Raw genomic sequence first — 20,928 nt, forward strand, 5'->3', positions numbered from 1 at the left:
CTAGTTACTTTATTAAACATACATTAACCACCTCAGCACCGTGTTTGTGTATGTGTGTGTGTGTGCTTGCTTGCGTGTCTGTGTGTGTGTGTGTGTGTGTGTGTGTGTGTGTGTGTGTGTGTGTGTGTGTGTGTGTGTGTGTGTGTGTGTGTGTGTGTGTGTGTGTGTGTGTGTGTGTGTGTGTGTGTGTGTGTGTGTGTGTGTGTGTGTGTGTGTGTGTGTGCGAGGCCTGCAGGTGGTGCTCTCAGGTACCTGTCCCCCTGAGGGAAAAGGTACCCCCTCAGGGAGTAGAGGCTTGTCTTTCATCTCTCCCTCCATCTTTTCCTCTCTCTATCTCTCAGGCTGTCTTCTTCCAGCTGGAGGGAGGCCTCGGGGCCCGCTGAACATCAGAGGAGCATAGGAGAGGGTGTGTGTGTGTGCGTGTGTGTACATACACAGAGAGAAAAACATGGGGAGAAAGGGACAGAGAGAGATCAGAGGAGCGAAAGACGGAGATTGATTTGAAAATGAGAAAGACTGGAATGGAAAGATTTGGAGAGTGAGAGAGAGAGAGAGAACAAGACAGGAGACTCCAGAAACGAGGAAGGTGCTTTGGTCCCGCCTCTGCTACACTCCTATTGGCAGGCGAAGTTCTTAAGTGCAAGGTGCTCTCAAATGTCGAGGACCCCCAAATGAATATGTATTTGGCTGCGGACCGCCCCCATTTCAAACGATGTTGTGCCATTTAAGATGTGTGTCATTAACTCACTGCACCAAATCAAAATCGATAGTTGATGGCCAGCCTTTTATGGGCGCGTTCCATGTCCATCGTGCACGATCGGGCACGGACCATGCGTGTGCATGTCATTCAAAAAAAAAAAACGCTTGAAAAACAGCCGCTCTGTTCTGTTTTTAGCTTGTTTACACTCAGGGCACCCCTGTAAATAACCTTTTCATCCACGGTACCCCTGAATTAAACTGTTAATTTTAAGAATCTTACATAAGCGACGCAAATATCAATATGCACATCTTTCCACCTGAGATACGGTCGGCTAGGTCACAGAGAAATATCCGTTTCCATCAGAACTGACTGAAAATAACGTTATACTTGATGTTTAACCACTTGAAACCCAGTATCCCTATTCCGGGGGGGAGGTTCACCAAACATAGCCGATCTACAAGCTCCCAACACGTCACGTTGTGACGCTTTGTGAGCTTGTAGATCAGCTATTTTTGGTGAAGAGTTGGCCGTAGATGGAGAAATAACTCATCAAGTACAGTGCAAATCAGGTCTCCACATAGTGAAGTGATATTGATGTAGTGATATTGCTGAATTCCAAATATCATCAAATTATTCTGAGGCACCCCTGGACTGCCGTCACGGCATCCCAGGGTGCCCCGTCACCCACTTTGAAAACCCCTGCATTAGAGCGACGGACAGCCGGCTTCCGGTTACTATCACTCAAATGGGATCAAAGAAACCGTTCCTGGAGTTTTTAGTTCCGGACAATCACGATTTTATTTTTTTAAACATCAATTAAAGCATGTCAAATTCTCTGGATTCTTGGGCCTGGCCACCTGAACCAACAGCTTTTTCCCAGGATTCTCGGGTTGTGGCAGTAAATGAGAATGTTTGCCAGACCCATGAAATGGGTAGGCCTACATAAGCAAATGTCGGTCTGTCTGTCCGGGTTTTCTATATAAAGGGTATATATGATGATGACATGATGATGACATGCCTACAAAAGGCATGATGTCATAAATGATGATGACAGACAGGGGGTCTGGCACAACCAGGTTGACCTGGTCTAGTTTTTGCCAGACCCATGAAATGGGTAGGCCTACATAAGCAAATGTCGGTCTGTCCGGGTTTTCTATATAAAGGGTATATATGATGATGACATGATGATGACATGCCTACAAAAGGCATGATGTCATAAATGATGATGACAGACAGGGGGTCTGGCACAACCAGGTTGACCTGGTCTAGTTTAAATACATGAGCTTGTGGCTCGGCTATTTTCAAACATCTGATGTACAGTATATACTTATTTTTATGGTATATTAACTATTTTGGGGTCTGGGACCCCTGGGGATCCACGCCGGATCTCACTTTGAGAACCACTGCTTATTTTAGTGACATTGATGAGCGAGTGGAAAATTGATAAATGCAGAGAAGAGGCCGGCGCAAAAAAAAAAGAGGTCAGGTCCCTGGTCGTGGGTCACATGTAAGGGTGAAAGTAGGCCGCTACGGTCCAATAACACCCCGTACCGCTAAAAGATTCAGCAGCTGCCTGCCAAAAAAAACCACACATACAACCTGTCATGATCACATTTCCAACAAGAGAACGTGACCTGCTAATGTAAGGTGAACACAAACAAACGGTTAGTTGTTCTCTTTACAAATAAATTGCCTCTAGATTGTTCCAGTGTGTTCACGTCCAGCACGGACATACCTGTGGGTTTTTAAATCCGTGCCGGTTGCAGTTTTCCAAAAGTGTTTAGTTACTGGCTGCTGTCTGATAACGAGTGCTGTGGGTTTTTTGGCAGGGACCTGTTTCTTGAGAAAGTGAAATGAAGGACAGAATAAGTTGGTTCCATGAATGTTCAGTATTCCAACATGGACAGCTACTGCCAGCTACTGCCCCAGGGGTCTTGTTTCATTGTGGTCTAGTGTACTCAATTCATCAGTAATACATATACACTAGTCCTTGTCCATTTGAACATATCGTCGCTGTCGAGCAGAAACCTCGTATCTCCAAGTTTAAAAATGCGTACGTTCTTTCCCAAAGAAAGCCCTGCGTCATCATACAAGGCCCGAGGCCGTCGCACAAAAGTAGTGAAAACTGCCGATCTACAAGCACACAACGCCTCGCACTGCATCTGGAGTCATCTCCAGATTTGGGAACTGTTTCAGTATGCGGCTGTTACCATACATGGCGGATATATCAGTGATGTAGGATAGTAGGATTTAAGACGTATCGGTGATGCCGGTCATTTCCAAATTTGGGCACTGTTTCAGCATGCATACCAGATAGACATCAGACAGACAGACAGACAGAAAGACATTCTTCTTCTTTCGTGTATCATCGTCCTTGGTGATTGGTTTGCAACATTTTATTTCATAAGATTTCTTGTTACTTAGGGGAGGCCATGATGAGGTGGCTGTATTCAGACGTTTATTGTGTAGGATAATACTTACAATACATGTATTTGTTCTCTTATCTGCTATGCTTAAGCTCTATTGAGAATCATCCCTCTCTTTTATTCTGAAATCTGGAGGTTTCTAGACTTTGGTTCTGAACGCCATGAGATTCTCTCTCTCTCACCCCCTCTTCCTCGTTCTCTCTGCCTCGTTCTCTCTCTCTCTCCCCCTCTCTCTCTCGCTCTCTCGCTAGACGTTCCCCCCGGGCACCCGGTGCTCCAGAAAGTGCCATGGCAACCGTGGAGCAGTCGACGGTAACCGCGAGCGAGGCTCATTTTCATAGTGATGAGCCTGGTTGGTCGGCCTGGTTGCCAGGCTAGACCCAAATCTCTCTCCTTCTTCTCCTCTTCTCCGGTGTCACCATGAAACTTTAATGACCTTCTTCTCTGTTGTGTGTTTCTGTTTGTTTGTGGGTGAATGCTTACACATGGTGTACTGTATGTACAGTATGCCTGTGTGTTTTTGGTGTGTATGTGAGTATATACACGTATGTGTACTGAACACCTGTGAGGCAGTGTGTATGCGCGTTTTGTGCTATTTAGTATACAGAACGTGTGTTTGTGTCTCTGTGGTTGGGTGAATGAATGCATTAATGCATTTTTATTTATCACATATACTGTATGTTTTATTGATTAGTTTGTCCCATGCTTCCTCTAAATATTCTGCAGGTGCGAATTGTTGTAGTGGCGAATTGAAGTGTGCGTGTTTTTGTGTGTGTGTTTGTGTGTATGCGTTTGTGTGTGTGCGTATGTGTGTGTCACCGAACACAAGGCTCAGCTTTCCTACTCAGGCATGTGCCAGGTCTCTCCAGTTAAGCGTAGAGAGACAGTGTAGTTTGTTTCTCAATGTCATGTATGTCTACAGCTACGGAAGACCTCCGCCTTGTCCACACCAGGTCAGTAGCATAGGCTAACATTTAGCTCTTCTTCAGCCAGTCGTGTGCTAGCATCTCCATTTTGCCTACACAGCCCTATCGTTAGGAAAAGCACTGATACTCTAGTCTACAGCTTATAGCTGCTGCTGGCACGGGGACAGGCTCTGTACCATGGCCACCACCGCTGCCGTCATGGTTCTGCTGCTGATGGTGCTGTCGGTGGATCTCCGTCTCTGGGGCCTCCAGACTCCCCTGATTAGGTCTCCGTCTTGATATTTGATATTTCTACGTTCATTAGTTCGACTAAGGGTTAGGGTTAGGTTTTAGGGCTAGGTTTAGGCATAGTTTTACTGAGGTTTGGGTTAGGTTTAGGCATAGTGGTTAGCATTCACCAGCGTCGGCAGTTTAGAATTTCAACCAGGTTAGCATTCACCAGCGTCGAACTAATGGAATGTCGAACAAATGTTACTTTGCAATATTGATACACTCCTTGGGGTCTTCGTATCTGGGGCTTCCAGACTCCCCTGATGGGTCTCCGTCTCTGGGTCTTCATCATCCACAGACTGCTGCATCATCACTGGTCCCTCGTCCTGACCAGGCTCAGGACAAGGGACCTTCTCCTCGTGTCTTCTTCCTGTACCTAGGTGCCGTACGCCCAGAAACACAGATGAGCTGCGGCCAGCGCTATGAAAACTCTGCTGCTCCTCACTTCTTCTTCCTGTGCGTAGGCAGCGTACGCCACAAAACACAGCTGAGCTGTGATCAGCGCTGTGACAGCCTGCGAAGACATCGTGCTCTGCTCTGCTTCTACCACGATCTGGGGGCTGGTGTTAGAAATAATTGATCTTCAAATGGGCGTTGGCTATTGGTTCATGCTCATCAACGGGTGTCACTCAAGATGTTTAAACAGTAAACTGCGAAGTCCAAAACGGGCTGATGGCTAATGAAGAGTCCCTGTTAGACTTGGTGGCTTTTATAGCCTCAGATGAGTGTGGGTTTGACCTTCCGTATTTGGGCATCCAGATGTCCATATATGGACACAGCAGTGTGGGGGTATCAAACGTGACACACATGCATATCTCCTTGTATGGGCCCTTCTGTACGTGACATCAGCTGTGGTGATGTCGGTCTCTGCTTACATTTTATGACGTCAGGCTCGTGTCTGACGTCATAAAATGTCTTGGGCTCATATGTACATACAAAGCCAGAGGTAGGAGCGGTTAGCACCGCTCAAAAAATGGAAAATATGTTTTATTCCAGTTAAGTAAATGATGTGTCAGGTGACATTCCAGGTACCCCGGAAATAATTGGTGACCCATAAGGCTAGGGCTCCACCAAAATGACGGCGTCGTGCCGGCGTCGGACGCCGTCAAAAAATGAACCGGGGCGAATTTGAGCGTCCGACGCGGACGTTGACGTCGGCAGTGGAGCACCCTTCATTGATTAAAATGGGAGCGTTCCCTGCGTTGACGTTGACGCGACGCTCGACGCGCTCGGTGGAGCCGGGGGGTTAGGAATCCAACAATTAACAAAAAAAAGTAGCTCAGCAAGGGGTGACGAGGGGAATAATCATACCAATATGTTCGCTAGCTATTAATGGCCATCGGTAGCTACCCTGGCTTGGCCAGACTATATACTAATGCAGCTAACTAACTGCAGTATCATCCCCTCCTTGTTTTAACATGGGTGGATTGTCTAGCTGAGCTAGACTAATACTTCTTAAAAAATATATTTTTTATAGAATTTCTTTGATTTTCTTTTGAAAAAATGTTTCCTGACCCACTGTTAGTGAAACACATTGCCCTGATTGGACCATCCATCAGTCTGATGGAATGGGCGGTTTGATCGAATACCATGACACATTTGTGTGATTTTACAGCATTCAATTTCATTCCTTTGTTTGTGGTAATATCTTGTTCAAAGCTATTTCCACTAATTATCGAAACAAATGCGGGAAGATGAACGAACACAACAAAGTTTGGAAGATACAAACCTACGACACATGAGAGTACAACGTCATCTCATTGTTTCTCTCTGTGTGTGTGTGTGTGTGTGTGTGTGTGTGTGTGTGTGTGTGTGTGTGTGTGTGTGTGTGTGTGTGTGTGTGTGTGTGTGTGTGTGTGTGTGTGTGTGTGTGTGTGTGTGTGTGTGTGTGTGTGTGTGTGTGTGTGTGTGTGTGTGTGTGTGTATGTGTGTGTCAGGAGGAAGACTCGAGGGAGGAGGAGAACGGGAGGATAGAGCCGGTTGGCCGAGCAGACTCCTGCATAGACCACACCCCCGTGAGGTCACTAGAGTAAGTCCTCCAATCATTGGTCTGCTTTCCTCTCCCTTCTGCTGGGTGTGAGAATGAATGACAAAGTAACAGTGGGCCAGACAGGTGAGAATGGATAACAATTAAAGAGACCAGGTGAGAATGGAAGAGAAATTAAGAGGCTAGATGAGAATGGATAACAAAGGAACAGTGGTACAGGTGCCTGTGTTAAAGGGATAGTTCACCAACAAAAAAATAATTCTATCTCATGAATTCTCGGATACTGATTTTGTTTTTGTCGCATTCCTAAGCCAATAATTTGATGACCAGCAGTGGTTCCCTATGGAGACGCAAAAAGAGCCTGCTTTGTTCCCTATGGAGACACAAAGAGTCTCCTCAAATTATTGGTATAGGAAAGCGACAAAAAGATATCGATCAATACAAGTCTCCATGGGCTTAGTAATCGATAGAAAGAAAAACTATCCCTTTTAAAGTGTATTTGAATGGGTTAATTCCAAAATGAGATATCTGTTGTACTCACACATAGTAGTACATGTGTGCGTATTTGAATCAGATATCCACAATTTGACACTATTGCACACTCTACTGAAAATGTCACAGGAGTTAAGCAAGTAAAGTAAAGTTTAAAATACTTTTTTTTAAGGTGCCTAGTACCTTGTATTAAAATTGATGAGCCGATTTCACCTTGGAATGAAGACGGGCTCATCTTAATGCTGCTGTGCTAAAGCCAGCCTCACCTCCAGTAACACCTGTGCGATCGCTCACTGCATCTTAAACCATTTAGGGCCTAGAATTATTGAATGCTTTAACCAGTGAAAAATAGCAGATATACAAGCTCACAGCGCGGCACCGAGTGCCGCGCTGCGAGCTTGTAGATCTGCTATTTTTGAAAAAGTCGTGAAAATGTGTGCAAATCTTTGAATATATGTATTTTCAAAGCGAACGTTTGTAACTCAAATTTCGCTTCTGGGTGGTCCCTGGAACTAGATATTTTGAAATGGGGGTCCCTGGCCAGATAAATATCATTTTGGGGGTCCTTCACATGAAAAGGTTTGAGCACCACTGACATAGTAGTCTCTCAAGAACAGACTAACTGAGCTCCAGTTAAGTGAAAAGGACCTTTTCTTTGACGATGGCCGGCCAGATTGCTGACACAGAAACATAGGTTTTTTCCAAAACTCTTAGAAGGATTCAAAAGACACTTATAGAATCGGGTCAAAATTCAAATTTTCACGATTTTTCAAAAATAGCAGATCTACAAGCTCGCAGCGCGGCACTCGGTGCCGCGCTGTGAGCTTGTATATCTGCTATTTTTTTTTAAAGCATAAAATATTGCGTCATAATGTGTTCAGGCCTAAATGGGTTAAACAAAACATTCATTTCATCCCTCACTCCCCCTGGGGTCTCTGTGCTCACGTAATACAAAAGGATTGGTTTGGAGAAAATCTCTTTTCTTGTAACCTCGCCCGCTCTCTGGCGGATGCACGTCTCTCCTCCCAACTCAACAACACCGTCTCATCCACTCAAGCATTCTGCCCGCCGTATTAACAACTGACAGTGACACTTTGTTTTTGCTTTTGTCTTTGCTTTTGTCTTTGTTGCGCGCCTCCAGTTTAATATGCAGGTACGGCATTGTTGTTCATCTGATTTCCTCTGAGCCTGGCTTCCCTTCCTCTACCTTCCGCCACCCAACTCCTGAGTTTTGTTCTGATTAGACTTTGCTTTCTTCCTAAAATGCACTCAAGCTTGCCTGTTGTGTATGTGCATAGGACAACGGCACTTATCAAAATATTATCGTTTTGGGTGGTTTCATTACTATGGACAACACACAAAATCGCAGTTACTCTGACAATTATGGATATAATTGCCTCATTACTGTGGTTATTACTGTAGCTGTCTTGAGCCATTTTCAGCACGATTCTTATGACTCACATTTGGGGTCTCGGCCCACTGGGTGAAAAACACTGCTTAAAGCCCAAACCACACCAATGATTAGCAACTCATTGCTGTCTCCATAGTCTAACTTTTTGTGTTTTTTCGTCAATTAATGTCCTACTTGATCATACTAGAGCAGGGGTCTTCAACGTTTTCAGGCCAAGCACCCCTTAGTTGAGAAAGGGATGAAGCAGGGACCCCCACAACCTTTTCATAGATTCCATATAGTTTCATCGTTTGACAGCACAATTATCAGTCATGTTCTGGATTTTTGTCAATTTGTGTTTTCAGATATTTAACCACTTGAACCGTCAATACTTAATAAACTTGACCTTTCACTCTGTACTTAGTCTACTCTTCTTCCCCTTAACACCAAACCGCTTTGCCAAAAATAGCCGATGGCTCGGCTATTTTTGGGAAAGTGGCTCGGCTATTTTTGGGAAAGCGGTTAATATAAAAATGGAGAAAAAGTTTCTATCACACAAAGATTTGGAGGACCCCCTGTAGTAACTCCGAGGACCCCCTAGGGGTCCCGGACTCCCGGACCCCCTGTTGAAGACCCTTCTACTAGAGCATCACACAAATGCAGCAAAAGTAGTAGATCTGAGCTATCTGCTTTTGCTATTCTTGATCCTGAAAAGGAACAGTTTTGGACGTTGCAAGTGGCGGCTCGTTGCGTTCCGAATCATTTGGTGTGGACTGGCTTAGAGGGGATCCTTGAAGTGTGATTTCCTCCACCTTTCCCTCTGTTTATCACTTAACATATCGTCACCGTCGGGCAGAAACCTTGTATCTCCAAGTTTCAAATTTGTATGTTTTTGAGCGGTGGTCACAACGCTCCTATACGTGGCCGTGTGTGTGGGTCTGTCTGTCTGCGTGTCTGTCTGTCTGTCTGTCTGTCTGTCTGTAGCCTGCAGTAACCTTTTCTGACCACACATGTTAAGGGAGGGGCGCTGTTGTTCAGGCCAGGCCAAACCAGGCACACACACACACACACACACACACACACACACACACGCACACACACACACACACACACACACACACACACACACACACACACACAGGGGGGGGGGGGGGGGGGGGGGAACCACCGCTCAGTTCACACGGGTGTGATTTTTTTGTTTCTTTTTCGCAAAGTAAAGCCCTGCTTCATCATACAAGGCCGTAGCACAAAAGTAGTGAAAACCGCAGATCCACAAGCACACAACGCCTCGCACCGCGAGGCGTTGTGTGCTTGTAGATTGGCTGTTTTCACTGGTTTAGTTCATTTTTTAAATGATAAATACAAAACTAACGGTTTTGGACATACAAGGTTTCCACCCGAAAACGGTATGTATCATCATTCCTTTTTTGTAGTGTTACTTCTCTCTCCACGTTCTTATGTTTTATTCAAACTTGTTTGTGTTCTGTGTAACCACACCCCTTCAATCACCCAACCCACCCATCCATCCATCCATCCACCCACCCATCCATCCATCCATCCATCCACCCACCCACCCATCCATCCACCCATCCATCCATTCACCCATGGTCTGTGGTTGTGTCTCCCAGAGACATTGTCAAACTGGTGGAGGTGTCCAATGACGGAGGCCCCCTGGGGATCCACGTGGTGCCTTTCAGTGCCAGAGACCGCAGGTAATGTCACTCACCAATTTTAAAGTTCTCATTCGCCACGGTTGATTCCAGTCATTTCTCATCCACATGAGGCCAGCGTGTGTGTTTCTCTTGGCTGACTCTTGGCTTTCTCTTACAGGATGATTTATACTTAAGTTGTGTGCCGAGCTCACCAAGCTCACAAGCTCACTGAGGGGCCTTTTCCACCGGCAAAGAACCGGTTCTGGTTCTTTCTCCCGCCTATGGGATGAACCAGAGGTGTGCCTTTCCACCAAGAACCGGAGTTGGTTCCGAACTGTAAAAGTTGGTTCCGAATGGGAACCAGAAACATCCTTGGTTCCTCTGGTTCAATCATGGTTCAATCTGGTGGAAACGCAAGCCGGTTCGCAAGAACGAACCAAGGTTCCAAGAAAGTTGAACCGGCACTGGTTCTGGAACCAAGGTTCTTTTGGTGGAAAAGCCCCCAGCTTGCAGGTTTGCTTTTCTTTTGTTGGTGTGCAACAACACGCAGTGCAACCAAGTATAAATCGGGGCATAAACAACCCTACCCCACGTGGCTAAAGTCGAGACCTACAGTAATGAATATTGAAGTCATTTTAAGGTGGTCCAACTAGCAATAGAATACATGTTCAGAAGAATCTGCCATAAACCTTAACGGGTCACGGATATTTCATAAAAGTAAAGTTTGGAGTCTTGGCCTGCAATTTCATACTGGCTGACTGTAGAGCAGCAGGAACATAGTTATAACAAAACGTCATAGGATTACATATTGTGCTAATTGTTTAGGAAACAGAGAGAGCACTATTGTGGGAGACTCGCTGTTTCTCAAATCACTTTTTTTTAAAGACTTCACCAATTTTCACTTCACTTAAGCCCTCTAGAGACTTAGTAAACTGTACCTGTGTTGGCTCTGTACTTGGACTGCTTTTTCCCTGTCTATACCAAAACTCTCAGAGATTCTAGATCTGATATTTTCTTTCTAAGAAAATGGATGCCCAGAATATGGATGCTGGGGTTAAAGTGGTTCAGTCCCTGGCCATTACCATCACGGGTGACATGAGAGAGAGAGACTATAGAGATGATAGAGAGAGAGAGAGGGATGGGAGGAGCAGAGGGGTAGGTGATGTAGGTGATGGATGGAAGGAACACAGTGGATGGAGGGAGGGAGGAACAGATGGAGTTAAAGGAGATGTAGAGAGAGAGTGCAGATGTAGGTCATGGCAGCAGCATTGCACTGTGGTGGTCCTGTGTTGGCTCCTCTGACACACACACACACACACACACACACACACACACACACACACACACACACACACACACACACACAGCGTACATTCCTCTTGGGTAGACACATGGTATTTCTTTGTCCAATGGCGCTCACACAAACATGTGCACACGCGCGCACGCACACTGTACATTTCTCTTAGCTTTGTCAAGTGCAGACTCCTTACTGTACACACAAACACGCGTGCACGCACGCACACGCTCACACACGCACAGGTGTGTGCGTGACAACTAACATCATGAAGCTATTTGCCAGTTTACAGCGATCAATCATGGTTGTTTAGTGTTTGCAGGTGACTGTCATCTTTCTCCATGGCTGCTGTCACTACGACTTTACATGATGAAAAGGCTGCACTAAGCAGCGCGCACGCACACACACACACACACACACACGCACACACACACACACACACACACACACATACACACACACACACACACACACACACACACACACACACACACACACACACACACACACACACACACACACACACACACACACACACACACACACACACAGTGGTACAAAGGCAAAACAAAAAAAAAAGGAATGAGAGGAATGCCACAGCTGGTTTTGATATGCCCGTAAAGATATTTTCAGTGATCCAAGTCACGAAAGCCAGAGGAGCCCACTTAGAAATCTCTCTAGCGACTGCTGATGTACATTAAGGATCTTTTAAATCTCCTTACTGTCTGCTTGATCTGTATTATCATTTTTGTTTTAAATGTCTCTACTGACTGGATGACTTGACTTAAAACCTTCTGCTCCTTGGGGAGCATAGGTCATTTATGAACTTCTTCCACTACTGACTGGATGACCCGGACTATAATTTAGTTTTAAATCTCAGTACTGCCTAGTTCTGGACTATAATTTAGTTTTAAATTTCAGTACTGACTAGTTGATCCGGACTATAATTCAGTTTTAAATCTCAGTACTGACTATAGTTGATCCGGACTATAATTTAGTTTTGAATCTCAGTACTGACTAGTTTATCTGGACTATAATTTAGTTTTAAATCTCAGTACTGACTAGTTAATCTGGACTATAATTTAGTTTTAAATCTCAGTACTGACTAGTTGATCCGGACTATAATTTAGTTTTAAATCTCAGTACTGACTAGTTCTGGACTATAATTTAGTTTTAAATCTCAGTATACTGACTAGTTGATCTGGACTATAATTTAGTTTTAAATCTCAGTACTGACTAGTTCTGGACTATAATTTAGTTTTAAATCTCAGTATACTGACTAGTTGATTCGGACTATAATTTAGTTTTAAATCTCAGTACTGACTAGTTGATCTGGACTATAATTTAGTTTTAAATCTGCATTATAATCTTGTTTCTCCACACCTGCTCAGTAGATACATTGTGGTTCTCTCTAATCATTGGAACCACCAGAGTTCACATATACATAAACATTTCTTATTCAATTCAATTCCATTCCAGCCCCAGAAATAAATTATCTCAGCCACAACGCTGAATTGCAGCTGAAATACACCAACGACCAAAGTCTGTTAGCCGTAAGTCTGTCTGAAACAAATACAAGGTGTTGAGAGAGCGAGATCATACTGTATCTCTTCCCTGCGCGGTCCGACTTAATCAATCTAAAAGCACATTTATAACACACTTTTCCTTTTTATTGGGGAAACGTCAGGGCACACGTTATCCCGAGATTAAGATGCCAGGCCTTTCATCACCGGAGTAGGAGGCCGTTTCGCTCGCGTACGAAAATTGCATTGTGTCCCCGCCTCAAATGCAATCAGGGGAAAGTGTCTCTGAACTTTTTGCCACTCTGTAATCTCATTCCTCCCATATTGAATTATTATGAACCTTAGGAGAGAGGACGAGCACAAAAACATCAACTGGATTACCTTCGGCAACACACTCGCGCCGCGTCTCGGAAAAGCCCCCAAAGTGCAATAGTACACCGAGGAAGACCTGATTAAGACCTATGCAGTCTCGCCTGTATGCAAGGGGGATGATTTTCTCCTTAAATTCTGCCCTTCACCCGTTACCCCTCTTTCCCCCGCTTTTAATCCATACAGCGGCGTCGGGTTAACCCATTTAGGGCCTAGAATTATTGAATGCTTTAACCAGTGAAAAATAGCAGATATACAAGCTCACAGCGCGGCACCGAGTGCCGCGCTGCGAGCTTGTAGATCTGCTATTTTTTGAAAACAAGTCGTGAACATGTGTGCAAATCTTTGAATATATGTATTTTCAAAGCGAACGTTTGTAACTCAAATTTTGCTTCTGGGGGGGTCCCTGGAACTACATATTTTGAGATGGGGGTCCGTGGCCAAATAAATATCATTTTGGGTGTCCTTCACATGAAAATGTTTGAGAACCACTGACATAGTAGTCTCTCAAGAACAGACTAACTGAGCTCCATTTAAGTGAAAAGGACCTTTTCTTTGACGATGGCTGGCCAGATTGCTGACATAGAAACATAGTTTTTTTTTCCAAAAACCTTAGAAGGATTCAAAAGACACTTATAGAATCGGGTCAAATTCTAATTTTCTGGATTAAAAAAAATAGCAGATCTACAAGCTCGCAGCGCGGCACTCGGTGCCGCGCTGTGAGCTTGTAGATCTGCTATTTTTCAATAGTTAAAGCATAAAATAATGATACCCAATAAGGTGTACCCGTTCTGAACGGGTTAAAGCCAGCCTTCTCATTGCAGTCGCGAGGGGAACAGTAAGCCGGTTGGCCACGGCGGATTACCGGGCAACAGAAACCGCTGCAGCGACAATACTGCAGACCGGCGTGTCCAACAAATCCCCGCTCCTCCCCTCCCCTCTCGCTTCAGATGTTTGATGCTGCCGTTTTGCAACATCTCTGAGAGCATGTTTATTCTCTCCCTTTTATCTAAGCAGGTTAGCTGGGATGAGAGAGAGAGAGAGAGAGAGAGAGAGCACGCAGAGGTTCCGTGTGGGGGTTGAGAAAAAAATTAACACCTGCACTGGCAGTAAGCAAGTAAGCGTGCCTATTTACAGGGATGCCAGTGGAAATAGCATTTCATTCCCCGGCACAGAGTCAGACTCCAGAGCAAGCTTCCTGGGGTACGTGTGAATGCAGGCCCCTAGACAGCCATGATTGCTCCCTCGCCCCGCGCTCTATCTCACTCGCTCACGGAAACCTCCGTGGCATGCTGCAGACGCAGATGAAACGAGGGCCACACACACCGCACGCAGTATACTGTATAAGTGCCGCTTGGCGAATTGGGGGCGGGTTAATTAGTAACACTTACGTCGTCTATCTCTTTAAATCGGGAGTCTTCAACAGGGGGTCCTCCATTATCTTTGTTTGATAGGATAATTATTTAAAATGAACAACTTGAACCCTCGCATCCCTATTCTGAGGAGAACTTTGACCAAAAATAGCAGATCTAGCTTGTAGATCGGCTATTTTTTTGCAAATAGGTTTGGTGTAGAGTTATTTAAAAAAAAAAGAGCAGACCAAGTACAGAGTGAAAGGTGAAATTTACCAAGTGGTTAAATATCTGAAAAAAAAAAGAAAAAAAAAAAAAAACGAACACAAATTTGACAGTGCTGTCAAACAAGTCAATACAAATCTGCAACACAATTTGTTGTGGGGGTTCCTGCTTTATCTCCCTCTCAGCTAAGGGGTCTTTGGCCTGAAAACTTTGAAGACCCCTGCTTTAAACGATAAGTTCTATCTCAACACTGGAGCGGAGCACAGGCTCTCTCGGATGCCTACTCCCCACTTTGTTACACTGCGCATACCGTAACATACGTGTCCAAACTGAATTTTGCATTGAAATCAGGCGGAGAGAACAGGGTATGCCAGACAAAATATTGTCAGAACCAGCAGCGCACTCATATCCGTTAGGCCGAAATACGTAGGCTCTCACATATTTCTGAACGCTAGCTGAACATTCCTTGGTGGAGAGGACGTTATGTTGTACATACCAAATCTTCGAACAGCACTGCATATAAGAGACATTTTGTGTTCCACAGTCTTCCTCTATCGTAGGAGAAACTCCTGCTGCCATAGCCCTCTTGGTGGTGCACTAATGCATATTGTATGAACGTTTCAGGACACTAGGCCTGTTGGTCAAGCGCCTGGAGCGCGGAGGCAAGGCCGAGCAGCAGGGCCTCTTTCAGGAGAACGACTGCATCGTTCGCATCAACAACGGAGACCTGTGTAACATCCGCTTCGAACAGTAAGACCCAGAGCAAAAACCTCCTCCCGGCCCTTCAGCCGGCCTGCCCCGCTTACCTCCTGCTTTGGTTTACTTCTAGGATTTCATTGGCTGCTCCTCCTTCTTGTCTAACAATGCTAACTAGAGAGTTGTGCGCTGAAATGTATAATTTGAGGCCTCCTCCCCTTCTCTTTGTACTTATATCGCTTCCTATCCTTTAGCAAACTCTTCCAAATCTGCTCTATTCTCTCTACTTTTTCTACTCATCTCCCACCTCACTCTCTCTTTACTTTAGCCCTCTCCCCTGATCTCCCTTTTACTCTCCTCCTCTCCTCTCAACTGTTCTCTCCTCTCCTCGAGTGAAGGGTTGCCCGAACACTGTCCATCACTTTGCTAACTTTGCTAAGCTAACCTGGACCTTCATGTTTGACTTCTCTAGGTCCCACCTGTACTCACTTCATCCTTCTCTGCATTGTGTCGCCAACACCTCTTTTAGACACCTCCTGTATTAACACCCACCATTGGCTTCATCAGAAACCCTCCTCTGCTTTCACTTTAAACAAGGACCTTGGTCCAGGGCCCACTGGTGACTCACAAGGGTATTCCAATTGGGCCATCGAAAGATTGGCAAAAACACTACGATTTTAATGATAACATAACATTAACTCATACAGGGCCAGATTTCCAAAATATGAATATGAATGTGCGCTTATAACGCCAGGAAATAGCTATTTTGTATCCCCCCAGACCACCTTAACCAGACCACCTTAACGAATGCACGTTCATCATACCATACCACCAGATGACCACTAGAGACCACCATACACCATACACTGACATGGTCCCATGTTAAGCCTGTTTAAATCCACATAACAGGATGAGACGCTGACTTGGTCCTCATTGACTTAACATGGACGGGCCGCCGGTCACCATTTCAGCTCAATACTGTTCAATTCGTGCTTGATCGTCTCAAACCACCATTGGTATGGGCATCGGGACGTATATAGATGCCACACAGAAAGTTTCAGAATCAAAATCCGACCTAGTGAAGCTACGTGAGGGTCGGATGGTTGCATTGAGGCTAACGCTAGCAGAGGCCTGTTGTCAACAGGAAGCCCTGGTTTAAAGGTGACGTCATAATCGTATCCTTTTTTTTCACGGTTTACGTGTGGACATTAGCTGAGGTAAGCTAACCATTTCGCTCCGTCTATAAACACATATTAAAAGCTTAAACAATGCTTTTATATAAAAGTCGCTCCGAGTCGCTCGGCACCAAACGCCATAGTGAACTAGTCGCTCGTAAAGTCGCCCGGCGCTAACTGAGTTAATATACACATAATAATATACCAATAAACAAGAATTTAAAGTACATTAGTTCCATTGGTCCGAGGCTGGAACACAATCGATCGATTGCTCATTAAAATCAATGTGCTCGGGCGTCCGGTGGCCTACTGGTCAAGGCGCATACCACATAGGCACCGCCACATAGGCATGGTTGCCGCGGCGTCGCCGGTTCGATTCCCGATCCGGACGACCTTTGCCGCATGTCACTCCCCATCTCTCTCTCTCTCCCCATTTCCTGTCAGTCTACTGTGTACTATCAATAAAGGCATAAAAGCCCAAAAAACCCTAACCCTAACCCTAACAGAACCACTGCTTTACCTAACAGAACCACTGCTTTCACCTAACAGAACCACTGCTTTACTGCTTTACCTAACAGAACCACTGCTTTACTGCTTTACCTAACAGAACCACTGCTTTCACCTAACAGAACCACTGCTTTACCTAACAGAACCACTGCTTTACCTAACAGAACCACTGCTTTACCTAACAGAACCACTGCTTTACCTAACAGAACCACTGCTTTCACCTAACAGAACCACTGCTTTACCTAACAGAACCACTGCTTTCACCTAACAGAACCACTGCTTTACCTATCAGAACCACTGCTTTACCTAACAGAACCACTGCTTTCTAACAGAACCACTGCTTTACCTAACAGAACCACTGCTTTACCTAACAGAACCACTGCTTTCACCTAACAGAACCACTGCTTTACTGCTTTACCTATCAGAACCACTGCTTTACCTAACAGAACCACTGCTTTACCTAACAGAACCACTGCTTTACCTCTAACAGAACCACTGCTTTACCTAACAGAACCACTGCTTTACCTATCAGAACCACTGCTTTACCTAACAGAACCACTGCTTTACCTATCAGAACCACTGCTTTACCTAACAGAATCACTGCTTTACCTAACAGAATCACTGCTTTACCTAACAGAATCACTGCTTTACCTAACAGAACCACTGCTTTACCTAACAGAACCACTGCTTTTACCTAACAGAACCACTGCTTTACCTAACATAACTACTGCTTTACCTAACAGAACCACTGCTTTTACCTAACAGAACCACTGCTTTACCTAACAGAACCACTGCTTTACCTAACAGAACCACTGCTTTACCTAACAGAACCACTGCTTTACCTATCAGAACCACTGCTTTACCTAACAGAACCACTGCTTTACCTAACAGAACCACTGCTTTTACCTAACAGAACCACTGCTTTTACCTAACAGAACCACTGCTTTTACCTAACAGAACCACTGCTTTTACCTAACAGAACCACTTTTTTACCTATCAGAACCACTGCTTTACCTAACAGAACCACTGCTTTTACCTAACAGAACCACTGCTTTTACCTAACAGAACCACTGCTTTACCTATCAGAACCACTGCTTTACCTAACAGAACCACTGCTTTACCTAACAGAACCACTGCTTTACCTATCAGAACCACTGCTTTACCTAACAGAACCACTGCTTTACCTAACAGAACCACTGCTTTACTGCTTTACCTATCAGAACCACTGCTTTACCTAACAGAACCACTGCTTTACCTAACAGAACCACTGATTTCACCCAACAGAACCACTGCTTTACCTAACAGAACCACTGATTTCACCCAACAGAACCACTGATTTCACCTAACAGAACCACTGCTTTACCTAACAGAACCACTGCTTTACCTAACAGAACCACTGCTTTACCTAACAGAACCACTGCTTTACCTAACAGAACCACTGCTTTCACCTTACAGAACCACTGCTTTACCTAACAGAACCACTGCTTTACCTAACAGAACCACTGCTTTACCTAACAGAACCACTGCTTTCACCTAACAGAACCACTGCTTTCACCTAACAGAACCACTGCTTTACCTAACAGAATCACTGCTTTACCTAACAGAACCACTGCTTTCACCTTACAGAACCACTGCTTTACCTAACAGAACCACTGCTTTACCTAACAGAACCACTGCTTTCACCCTACAGAACCACTGCTTTCACCCTACAGAACCACTGCTTTACCTAACAGAACCACTGCTTTACCTAACAGAACCACTGCTTTACCTAACAGAACCACTGCTTTACTGCTTTACCTATCAGAACCACTGCTTTACCTAACAGAACCACTGCTTTACCTAACAGAACCACTGATTTCACCCAACAGAACCACTGCTTTACCTAACAGAACCACTGATTTCACCCAACAGAACCACTGATTTCACCTAACAGAACCACTGCTTTACCTAACAGAACCACTGCTTTACCTAACAGAACCACTGCTTTACCTAACAGAACCACTCCTTTACCTAACAGAACCACTCCTTTACCTAACAGAACCACTGCTTTACCTAACAGAACCACTGCTTTACCTAACAGAACCACTGCTTTACCTAACAGAACCACTGCTTTACCTAACAGAACCACTGCTTTACCTAACAGAACCACTGCTTTACCTAACAGAACCACTGCTTTCACCTAACAGAACCACTGCTTTCACCTAACAGAACCACTGCTTTACCTAACAGAATCACTGCTTTACCTAACAGAACCACTGCTTTCACCTTACAGAACCACTGCTTTACCTAACAGAACCACTGCTTTCACCCTACAGAACCACTGCTTTACGTAACAGAACCACTGCTTTCACCTAACAGAACCACTGCTTTACCTATCAGAACCACTGCTTTACCTAACAGAACCACTGCTTTACCTAACAGAACCACTGCTTTCACCTAACAGAACCACTGCTTTTACCTAACAGAACCACTGCTTTACCTAACAGAACCACTGCTTTTACCTAACAGAACCACTGCTTTACCTAACAGAACCACTGCTTTACCTAACAGAACCACTGCTTTCACCTAACAGAACCACTGCTTTACCTAACAGAACCACTGCTTTACCTAACAGAACCACTGCTTTACCTATCAGAACCACTGCTTTACCTAACAGAACCACTGCTTTACCTAACAGAACCACTGCTTTACCTATCAGAACCACTGCTTTACCTAACAGAACCACTGCTTTACCTAACAGAACCACTGCTTTACCTAACAGAACCACTGCTTTTACCTAACAGAACCACTGCTTTACCTATCAGAACCACTGCTTTACCTAACAGAACCACTGCTTTACCTAACAGAACCACTGCTTTACCTATCAGAACCACTGCTTTACCTAACAGAACCACTGCTTTACCTAACAGAACCACTGCTTTACCTAACAGAACCACTGCTTTACTGCTTTACCTATCAGAACCACTGCTTTACCTAACAGAACCACTGCTTTACCTAACAGAACCACTGATTTCACCCAACAGAACCACTGCTTTACCTAACAGAACCACTGATTTCACCCAACAGAACCACTGATTTCACCTAACAGAACCACTGCTTTACCTAACAGAACCACTGCTTTACCTAACAGAACCACTGCTTTACCTAACAGAACCACTCCTTTACCTAACAGAACCACTGCTTTCACCTACCAGAACCACTGCTTTACCTAACAGAACCACTGCTTTCACCTTACAGAACCACTGCTTTACCTAACAGAACCACTGCTTTACCTAACAGAACCACTGCTTTCACCTAACAGAATCACTGCTTTACCTAACAGAACCACTGCTTTCACCTTACAGAACCACTGCTTTACCTAACAGAACCACTGCTTTCACCTTACAGAACCACTGCTTTACCTAACAGAACCACTGCTTTCACCCTACAGAACCACTGCTTTACCTAACAGAACCACTGCTTTCACCCTACAGAACCACTGCTTTACCTAACAGAACCACTGCTTTACCTAACAGAACCACTGCTTTACCTAACAGAACCACTGCTTTACCTATCAGAACCACTGCTTTACCTAACAGAACCACTGCTTTACCTAACAGAACCACTGCTTTACTGCTTTACCTATCAGAACCACTGCTTTACCTAACAGAACCACTGCTTTACCTAACAGAACCACTGATTTCACCCAACAGAACCACTGCTTTACCTAACAGAACCACTGCTTTACCTAACAGAACCACTGCTTTACCTAACAGAACCACTGCTTTACCTATCAGAACCACTGCTTTACCTATCAGAACCACTGCTTTACCTAACAGAACCACTGCTTTACCTAACAGAACCACTGCTTTACCTATCAGAACCACTGCTTTACCTAACAGAACCACTGCTTTACTGCTTTACCTATCAGAACCACTGCTTTACCTAACAGAACCACTGCTTTA

The 20,928-nt window shown here is 44.7% G+C and overlaps 1 protein-coding gene across 3 annotated transcripts in view; it reads left to right on the forward strand.

Moving 5' to 3' along the window:
- Positions 1–20,928, forward strand: part of LOC308286036 (partitioning defective 3 homolog) — a 430,195-nt gene that overhangs the window by 188,823 nt on the left and 220,444 nt on the right. For all 3 annotated transcript variants that reach the window (XM_080726998.1, XM_080727000.1, XM_080726999.1), the window contains exons 6-8: positions 6,260–6,351; positions 9,820–9,903; positions 15,231–15,356. In XM_080726998.1, the coding sequence (XP_080583124.1) occupies positions 6,260–6,351; positions 9,820–9,903; positions 15,231–15,356 (302 nt within the window). The remainder of the gene's footprint in view (positions 1–6,259; positions 6,352–9,819; positions 9,904–15,230; positions 15,357–20,928) is intronic.

Source organism: Nannobrachium achirus (assembly GCF_963921795.1).
Source record: "Nannobrachium achirus genome assembly, chromosome: 5".
Taxonomy (NCBI): domain Eukaryota; kingdom Metazoa; phylum Chordata; class Actinopteri; order Myctophiformes; family Myctophidae; genus Nannobrachium; species Nannobrachium achirus.